The sequence below is a fragment of the Arvicola amphibius genome, chromosome 10 (assembly GCF_903992535.2).
Source record: "Arvicola amphibius chromosome 10, mArvAmp1.2, whole genome shotgun sequence".
Classification (NCBI taxonomy): Eukaryota; Metazoa; Chordata; class Mammalia; order Rodentia; family Cricetidae; genus Arvicola; species Arvicola amphibius.
In genome coordinates this window covers 120,000,686-120,009,834 of record NC_052056.1, presented here as the reverse complement: position 1 = coordinate 120,009,834, position 9,149 = coordinate 120,000,686, and the positions used below count along the sequence as shown (strand labels likewise).

Genomic DNA, 9,149 nt, shown 5'->3' with positions numbered 1-9,149 from the left:
AATAATATTCAAATGTATGTTAAAGATGCAGAAGAGAGAAGCCCATGGGAATTAGTAGTTGTCAGGGGTTGGGAAAGAGCGGGTTCTTCTTGGGATGATAAAGTGTTCTGGAACTATTTAGAGGTGATGGTTGCACAACACAGTGAAAACACCAGACACCACTTACACAGTGACGGCAGCTAACGTTATGTAAACTGTGACCAAAATCATGTTACGTATTAGGACTGGTCAGAAGGTTCAGGGGCTAAACACACTCTGGGCCAAGCTTGACTCCCTCAGTTTCAACCCTGGACCCCACATGGTGGAAACAGATAAACAACCCTTCTAGCTGTCCTCAGACCTCTGTATGTGCATGCGTGTATACACACACACACGTAATAAACAACCCTTCCAGCTGTCCTCAGACCTCTGTATGTGCATGTGTGTGTATACACACGTAATAAACAACCCTTCCAGCTGTCCTCAGACCTCTGTATGTGCATGTGTGTGTACACACACGTAATAAACCACCCTTCCAGCTGCCCTCAGACCTCTGTATGTGCATGTGTGTATATACACACGTAATAAACAACCCTTCCAGCTGTCCTCAGACCTCTGTATGTGCATGTGAGTATATATACACACGTAATAAACCACCCTTCCAGCTGCCCTCAGACCTCTGTATGTGCATGTGTGTACACACACACGTAATAAACCACCCTTCCAGCTGCCCTCAGACCTCTGTATGTGCATGTGTGTACACACACACGTAATAAACCACCCTTCCAGCTGCCCTCAGACCTCTGTATGTGCATGTGTGTATATATACACACGTAATAAACCACCCTTCCAGCTGCCCTCAGACCTCTGTATGTGCATGTGTGTGTACACACACATGTAATAAACAAACAAACTGATGCACATTTTAAAAATGAAATGCCACATGCACACTTGATACAACTCTACCAAAGTCTTTGCTATTCTGTAACTCACACCTAAGGTTTTAGAACTCCACATTCCCAAAATTTTCTCACAAACCTGCTTTGGGGAGTGAGTAAGGAGTATTGGAAAAAAATTAAGATGTACAAATTTAGGTATGCCTTGGAATTTGGCAGATCAAAACATGAGCCAACCTTGCTCTGCCATTTACTGTCTGCATGACCTTAGACAGGTTACTTCAGCTCTCTGAACCCGTTTCCTCATTTGTTAAGTGCATGACAGAGCCATGTAATGACATCCCCCCCTCCCGCTCAAGCATTACATGACACAAAGGCAGCAATCACCTCCACCCTATCCCCTTTCTCTCAGGTGTTCAACAGGATAGATGCCCCAGCCCCCCGTAGCTAGACCGAGGACCAGGGGATCGAGGCGAGGAGCAAGATTCTCAGTCAGGGCTGGGGATGGGGCTCAGTAGATAGAGGGTTTGTCTAGCATACATGAAGCCCTAGATTCAATCCTCAGCACCATATAAACTGGGCACGGCGGGGGTGTTGGGGGCACATCTCGGGCTCACCTACTACCCCAGCATTTGGAGATGAAGTCAGGAGTGTCAGAAGTTCAAGGCTGGGCTTCGGGTACAGAGTGTGACGCTGTTGTAGAGCACCAAGTTCCGTTTCCAGCACCTATGTTGGTGGCTCATAACTACCTTTAACTTCAGCTTCCGGGACTCTGACACCCTTCTCTGGATTTTGTGGCATCTGTACTCACACATGCACATACTGACACACGAACATGCACATAATTACAAATTAAACAAATCTTTTTTCAAAAGAAATTCAAAGTCATCCTCAACTAGAAAGCAAGTTTGAGGCCAGCCTGGGCTAGAAGCGCTGTCTATAAATTAAAATAAAATTAAAAGGAGTTCAAAGTTTCCCTCAGATACCTAGTGAATTCCAGGACAGACTGAGACTTGGCAAAAAGGAAAGAAAATAAAAAATTCCAAGGTCTGAAGACTCCAGAACCCATCCCCTTGGTGAGGAAATGCCAGCCACAAACCCATGACATTGTTTGCAGTGATTTCTTACTGGCAAATCCCTCTGGTTGTTTCCCAGATAGACTCAAGGCCAGCCCAGAGTGGCCAAGAGCAAAGCAAACAACCTTATCGTGGAAGTGTGGGGCCCCGACTATAAAAGAGAAGTTGCTTGCGTCCTCTCCTCACTCAAGATGAAACTCCTTCTGCTGATCACTCTGCTCGCAGGTAGGACCCCCGTCCCCTCTGAGCGCCCCTCCAACTGCCTTTCCTTCAGGGTACAGCTCCTCTGCTGGACACTCCTGAAACTCTGGTTTGGGGTTCCCTTTGGGGTCTAATAGCCTGTGGGATGGGGCTCCCTTCTCACCCCCATGTCGACCACAGCTGGCACCTTTAGCCTCTAGGTCTGAACTCAGATGACTCCTCAGAAAAATCCACTCCATTTTCTTACCCAAGCAAAGAAAGATCCTTCTGCCCCTGCCACATCACCACGGCACCCATAGCCCAGCCACTGAGGAGCCCTGGAAGTTGGGTTTTTCTTAACCATTTGAAAGCTATCGACTTTTGCTTTATGTGTATGAGTGTTTTGCCTGCATGCATGTCTGTGAACTGTGTGTGAGCAGTGTCTACGGAGGCTAGAAGAAGGGTCTGGTCCTCCAGAACTATGATCATAGATAGCTGTGAGCTGTGATGTGGGTACTCTAACTGAGCCAGGGTCCCGCAAAATGCTCCTGACTGCAGAGTCCGGTCATCATCATCATTGCTATTGTTGATATAATCTTATAATGTGGCTGAGGATGTCCTCCAATTCAACATTATAGACAGATTTTCCTCAATGTCCCAAGTGTTAGGATTACATATAAAGTCTCTCCGTGTAGCCCTGGCTGTCCTGGAACTCTGTAGAACAGGCTAGCCTTGAACTCAGTGATTCACCTGCCTCTGCCTCTGAGTGCTAAGATTAAAGGCATGCACCACCACTGCCTGGTGTGTCTGCAATTCTTCTTCTTCTTCTTCTTCTTCTTCTTCTTCTTCTTCTTCTTCTTCTTCTTCTTCTTCTTCTTCTTCTTCTTCTTCTTCTTCTTGATTTATTTATTATGTATACAGTGTTCTGCTTGCACGTATGTCTGCATGCCAGAACAAGGTACCAGATCTCATTACAGATGGTTGTGAGCCACCATGTGGTTGCTGGGAATTAAACTCAGGACCTCTGGAAGAACAATCAGTGCTCTTAACCGCTGAGCCATCTCTCCAGCCCCTGATAATTTATTTTTTTGCATCCTTTGGTGTGAAGATATCAGATCCTCTGGAACTGGGGCTACAGACAGTTGGGAGCTGCCATGTGGGTGCTGGGAATTGAACCCCAGTCCTCTGGAAGAGCAGCCTGTGCTCTTAACAGATGAGTCATCTCTCCTGTCATGTCTGCAATTCTTATCTTGTTGGTTCATTTATATATTTTGCCCCCCCTACACATCATATACTGTGTGTCGCACAATGATAGGATCTAAGGGGTATGAAAACCATGAGACCTGCCCTTGAGAACTTCATGTCCTACAGAGAGAAAGGAAGCACATTAGCACAGGGGTGCAAAGGGTGTTAGAGATACTACGACAGCTGGAGAGATGGCTCAGTGGTTAAGAGAACTGGATACTCTTCCGGAGGACCTGGGTTTGGTTTTCAGTACCCGCCTCTTAACCCATAACCTTCTGTAGCTCCAGTTTCAGGGACTCTGACACCCTCTTCTGGTCATCATAGGCACCAGGCATGCGAGTGGCACACATGGGCTTACTTATAAAATAATCTTAAAAATACAAAAGAAATGCTATGAAGCAGCATGGCCATATGATAGGATGCCTAGCACCCACAGAAAAGGCCAGGCACAGCAGAGGGACACCCCTAGAGCCCCAACGCTTGGGAAATGGAGACAGAAAGATGGGCTTGCTGGTACAGCCACCATAGCCAAACAGCAAGGGGCTGGTTCATTGAGAGACCCTGCCTCAAAAATAAGAGAGTGGTTTAAGAAGAGCTCATAATGAACTCTGGCTTCCATGTACATGTGCAGATGTGTACATATACATATGTGAACACACATACGGAGACGAAGGGAAGTACTGTGAAGCGAAAAGAACAGGAAGAGAGGTAATGGCCAAGGAGCTCCACGCCTCAGGTGCGTGGCCAGGAAGGGCCTCTTAAACGGGAAAGCATCGGAACCAAACTCTCTCTGGCCTTTCCAAAAGTGAGATGACTCTTTATGTGTGGTGGTTGGTACGTGCCCATAATTCCAGCGTTCAGGAGGCTGAGGTAGGAGGATTGAGAACTCAAGACCAGCCTGAACTAAATAAGCAGGCCCTTATAAAAAAGCAAAAGGTTAAGTAAATAACAAAAATTCTGTCCAAGAACTTGTAGAGAGTGTCTCAGAAGAGGTGAGTGTGCTGGCACTTCTGGACACTTGTCCGTCTGTGACCTGGGCAAGGAAGCGGGGGGGGGGGGAGGAAGAAAGACGTGAAGTGGAATCCTGGACTTATGGAAGGGAGAAGCTTCAGGCTGAGGTGCAGAACTGACTCTGGGGTGGAGGGCAACCCACAGCATTCCACGTATTTATGAACACAGTCATCCTGAAAGGGCACAGGGAGACAAACCCAGAACTGAGCCACACTGACCCAGCTTCAACACGGACCTCCTTGCTGATCAACTTCTTCTTAGGATTTCCTGAGTGTGGGAGGCATGAGCCCACACTGTCCTTTCATCCCTGCCTCTGGCTTCTCCTTCCTGCCCCTCCAATTTCTTCCTGTGAGGCAGAGTGACACATGGCATCAGATGCACCATTCCATTGACTTTCTGGTCCTTCCGCGACTACAGAGAGGAATATATGGTGCTGGGGATGGAGTCAGAGCTTCCTGCCTGCTTAGCAAGCACAATGCAAGCTGAACGGAATCCCCATTCCTTGTCTTGTTTGGTTGTAACGTGGTCTTATATTGCCCAGGAGAGCCTTGAACTTGCTTGGTAGCCGAAGATAACCTTGAACTTCTTTTTTTTTGGTTTTTCGAGACAGGGTTTCTCTGTGGCTTTAGAGCCTGTCCTGGAACTAGCTCTTGTAGACCAGGTTGGTCTCGAACTCACAGAGATCCGCCTGCCTCTGCCTCCCGAGTGCTGGGATTAAAGGCGTGCGCCACCATCGCCCGGCAACCTTGAACTTCTGATCCTCTGGCCTCAGCCTCCAGAGTGCTGGGATTACACAGTGTGTGCTCCACTGTACCTGGCTTCTCCTTCATTTTAATGGAGACCAAGTATCCCACTGCACACCGAATCCCGTCTCATTTCCTGCTCCTCAGCTGATGAAGTTTGTTATGCCATGTGCTGACGTTACACATGATGATCTGACTGTTAGCCTTGTGTATGAGCTGTGCATGGCTGTACAACAGATTCCTTCTCATTCTCCAGTGTGAAACAATAGGCAGGTGTTGGCTGCTTCTCTGGCTCAAGGTCTCGGCTAGAACTGTGATGAATCCCACTGCTGGCTGAGGCTAGGGTTTCACCTGGGCTTGACTAAAAGTGGGGCAGATGGTTGGATTGCTGGATACTGAGCTAAGAGGTCAGTTTCTTCCTGTCTCAATAAGGTGGGCACCTTTCTGCTTAGGCCTGGTGACTCGAGTTTGGTCTCCAAAACCTACATGGTGAAGGGAGAAAATCAACTCTCTAAAGCTGTTCTCTGACCTCCTCATGTGTAGGATGACATTTATGAGTGGTCCTAAGTGTGCTTTTAAAGATGTGTACAGGCAAGCACATACACACGCACACACACACACACACACACATGCACATGCGCACACACACAACGCACACACTCATATGCACATGCACACACACACAACACACACACACATGCACACACATATGCACATGCGCACACACACAACGCACACACTCATATGCACACGCGCACACACACACAACACACACACCCACACACCCACACACCCCTTTGTTCACGGCTCTCCCGTTGCAGCAGCTGGGAGGGGTCAAGGAGGAAGCTGGCAGGCAGGCATCAGACCCCTGGTAAAGCCAAGTGCAATTGATTGGAATGTTCTGTGAACTCTTGCAGCAGGCGCTACTGCACACAGCATCAGCCGTCGGGCTTTGTGGCAGTTCCGCAATGTGATCAAGTGCACCATCCCCGGGAGCAACCCCTTGTTGGAATACAACAACTATGGCTGCTACTGTGGCTTGGGTGGCTCAGGCACCCCCGTGGACGAACTGGACAGGTGAGTGAATGCGGGGGGGGGAGGGGCTGGAGTGTCTGTGTCGGCATGGGGAAGGTGCACAGCAGAGCATCGCATGGGGCATGACTAGGCATCACATAGTTTCTTTTTTATCTACTTATTATTTATTGTTTGCGTTTCCAGACAGGGTTTCTCTGTGTAGTCCTGGCTGTCCTGAAACGCTCTATAGACCAGGCTGCAAATACCAGGCAATGCTGCCATCTAGTGCCAGACTAGGGCACGGGCAACCATCACAGCCACCAGCAGTGTCAACCTTGGCAAAAGTCTTTGAAACTTCAGACTATGTAATTTCACTATATTCCTGCAGCTTTGGGTTAAAAAAAAAACAAACAACTTTTTTTGAGACAGGGTCTCACTACATATCCCTGGATGGTTTTGAACTGATCCATCTGCCTCTGCCTCCCACGTACTGGGGTTAAAGGCAGACACCACCACATCTTGGAGCTTTCAATAAAAAAAAATGGTTTCAAAAAATATTCTTTTTTTAAAAGATTTATTTATTTATTATGTATATAAAGTTCTGTCTGTCTGTATGTTTGCTGGCCAGAAGAGGGCACCAGATCTCATTACAGATGGCTGTGAGCCACCATGTGGTTGCTGGGAATTGAACTCAGGACCTTTGGAAGAACAGTCAGTACTCTTAACCTCTGAGCCATCTTTCCAGTCCCCCCTCTCCCCTCAAAAAATTCTTCTATCTGGGCAGTGATTCCTCACACATTTATTACCTCTCTCTGAGTTCAACGCCAGCTTGGTCTACAGAGAGAGTTCCTGAAACCTGCTTCGAAAAACCAATAAAGAAATAAATACATATATGCTAATAGAGATCACAGATTCTAGGGCCTTAGGACAATTTCTTCTGGAATGTCATGATTAGCATGTTTAGCAACAGTAGCATGTGAGAAAGATGAAGAGATGTGAAAAAGACCTGGCCTCCGGCGGGCTCGTGCTCCGCCCTCACTGTTCCTTGCTCTCCCCAGGTGCTGTCAGACTCACGATAACTGCTACACACAGGCGAAGAAGCTGAAGGACTGTAAAGTCCTCATAGACAACCCCTACACCAACTCATACTCATTCAAGTGCTCCGGGAACGTGGTCACCTGCAGTGGTAGGTTTACCCTTGGGGCCCTCTGGACTCTGCTTGGCCTTCGATCGATTTGGAAGGGCCATGGAAGTAACAAGGACAGTCACTGTTTAGTGGTCATTGCCTTGGTCTCATCTGACCTCACAACAGCCTTATCAGGAAGATTCTAAAATATAGATGATGTCACTGACGGGAAAGATGAGGAGAGCTGGATCACATGCTCAAGACTGCCCAGCTTAGAAGTGATGGCATCTGGTTCCATCATTCAAAAGCCTCTTTTAAAAGCATTTAAATATTTTATGTATTTCTGGGGGAGGCCATGCTTGTTCCACAACACAGGGGTGGAGGTCTGAGGATAACAAGCAGGCGTCTGTTCTCTCCTTCTGCCATGTGAGTCCTGGAGCCGGAACTTGTGCTCTGACTTGGCAGCAAGGACCTTTATTCCCTGAGCCATCTTGCCTGCTCAAAGCCTCTCCTATTAGCGGCTGTTATACTGATTCCATATTTACTAAATACTTGAAATCTGCATCACTGGACATAAGCCAAACTCTTGACTAAACACCGGTGCAGGCAAGCTTTATCTTTCCCATTTACAGGTGAGGTTCAGAGGCCCTGGGACATAGCTTGGTTACTCCAGTGTCTACCTGGCAAGGGCAGAGCCCAAGGTTCCACCTTTAGAACCTACAAATTGGTAGCAATCCTAGCACCAGGGAGGTGAAGGCAGGAGGATTGTCTTAAATCATGTAATTTTAGAAGTGGGTGTTGATATTTGTAGATTTCCCAGTTTTAGGGTTAAATCTATGTGTTTTTTTTTTTTTTTTTTGGTTTTTCGAGACAGGGTTTCTCTGTAGCTTTGGAGCCTGTCCTGGAACTAGCTCTTGTAGACCAGGCTGGTCTCGAACTCACAGAGATCCGCCTGCCTCTGCCTCCCGAGTGCTGGGATTAAAGGCGTGCGCCACCACCGCCCGGCAAATCTATGTGTTTATTTTTATATTTAGGAATGAGCTGGCATCCCCTGTCTTCTTCAGTCCACTCTCTACCTTGTCTTTAGAGGCTGGGGCTCTCCCAAAACAGGACACTCACTGTTAGCTAGCCTGACAGACCAACAAGTTTTGGGGATAGGTGCTCCCCACTTCCCATAGAGTTACAGATGCCCCAAACACACGTTGCCTTTTACATGGGCTCTGGGTATCCTAGTTGAGGCCCCCATGCTTGTGTGCCAACTGCTCTACCAACTGTGCCCTCTGCCCACACCCACAACAACTAACATTTTTATTGTGAGTTCAGTATTGGACAACACACTGTCCTCAACCCCGAGTCTGCACAGATAGGATGCCGTGGTTTCTTTAGGTTATAGACTGTATGGAGCAGGGTCGTGGGCTCCAAGTAGCTCCCTTTCTTCCTCCTCTCCAGCCAAAAACAACGCCTGCGAGGCCTTCATCTGCAACTGCGACCGTGAGGCTGCCATCTGCTTCTCCAAGGCTCCCTACAACAAGGAGAACAAAGGAATTAAGTGCTAGACTTCTCACCCCAGGTCCTGACTTCACCGTCCGTCCCGCCTGCCTGACTGTGTTCACCAAACACTCTGCCCTCCAATAAAGCACCTCCTGGAAAACTCAGCTTTGGTGATTGCATTCTCTGGCTACCAAATATAGCTAGATCCTTAGAGAGCATCATTCCATCTAGCTCTGAAAGGCGAAGATTAACGAGAAAGACATTGCCATTAGGGGAGCAACTTGAAGAGTGGGTGATGACCCCGGCCATGCCTTCCATCCAGCACATGATATACTGAAGCAGAGGCAGAGGCAGAGGCAGAGGCAGAGGCAGAGGCAGAGGCAGAGGC

At 47.9% G+C, this 9,149-nt stretch overlaps 1 protein-coding gene across 1 annotated transcript; it reads left to right on the top strand.

The window, feature by feature from the left end:
• Nucleotides 1-2,142: 2,142 nt before the first annotated feature.
• Pla2g1b (phospholipase A2 group IB) lies at nt 2,143-8,826 on the top strand. Its single transcript, XM_038344538.1, has 4 exons — nt 2,143-2,176; nt 6,048-6,207; nt 7,203-7,330; nt 8,720-8,826. The coding sequence occupies exons 1-4, from the start codon at nt 2,143-2,145 to the stop codon at nt 8,824-8,826; spliced, it is 429 nt and encodes a 142-aa protein (XP_038200466.1).
• Nucleotides 8,827-9,149: the final 323 nt, after the last annotated feature.

Bases quoted from the DNA above. Each gene is read 5' to 3' on its own strand.
- Pla2g1b (XM_038344538.1), top strand. From the start codon at position 2,143: ATGAAACTCCTTCTGCTGATCACTCTGCTCGCAG. The intron at 6,208-7,202 runs GTGAGTGAATGC...TGCTCTCCCCAG, and splicing joins CCCGTGGACGAACTGGACAG to GTGCTGTCAGACTCACGATA. The intron at 7,331-8,719 runs GTAGGTTTACCC...CCTCCTCTCCAG, and splicing joins GAACGTGGTCACCTGCAGTG to CCAAAAACAACGCCTGCGAG.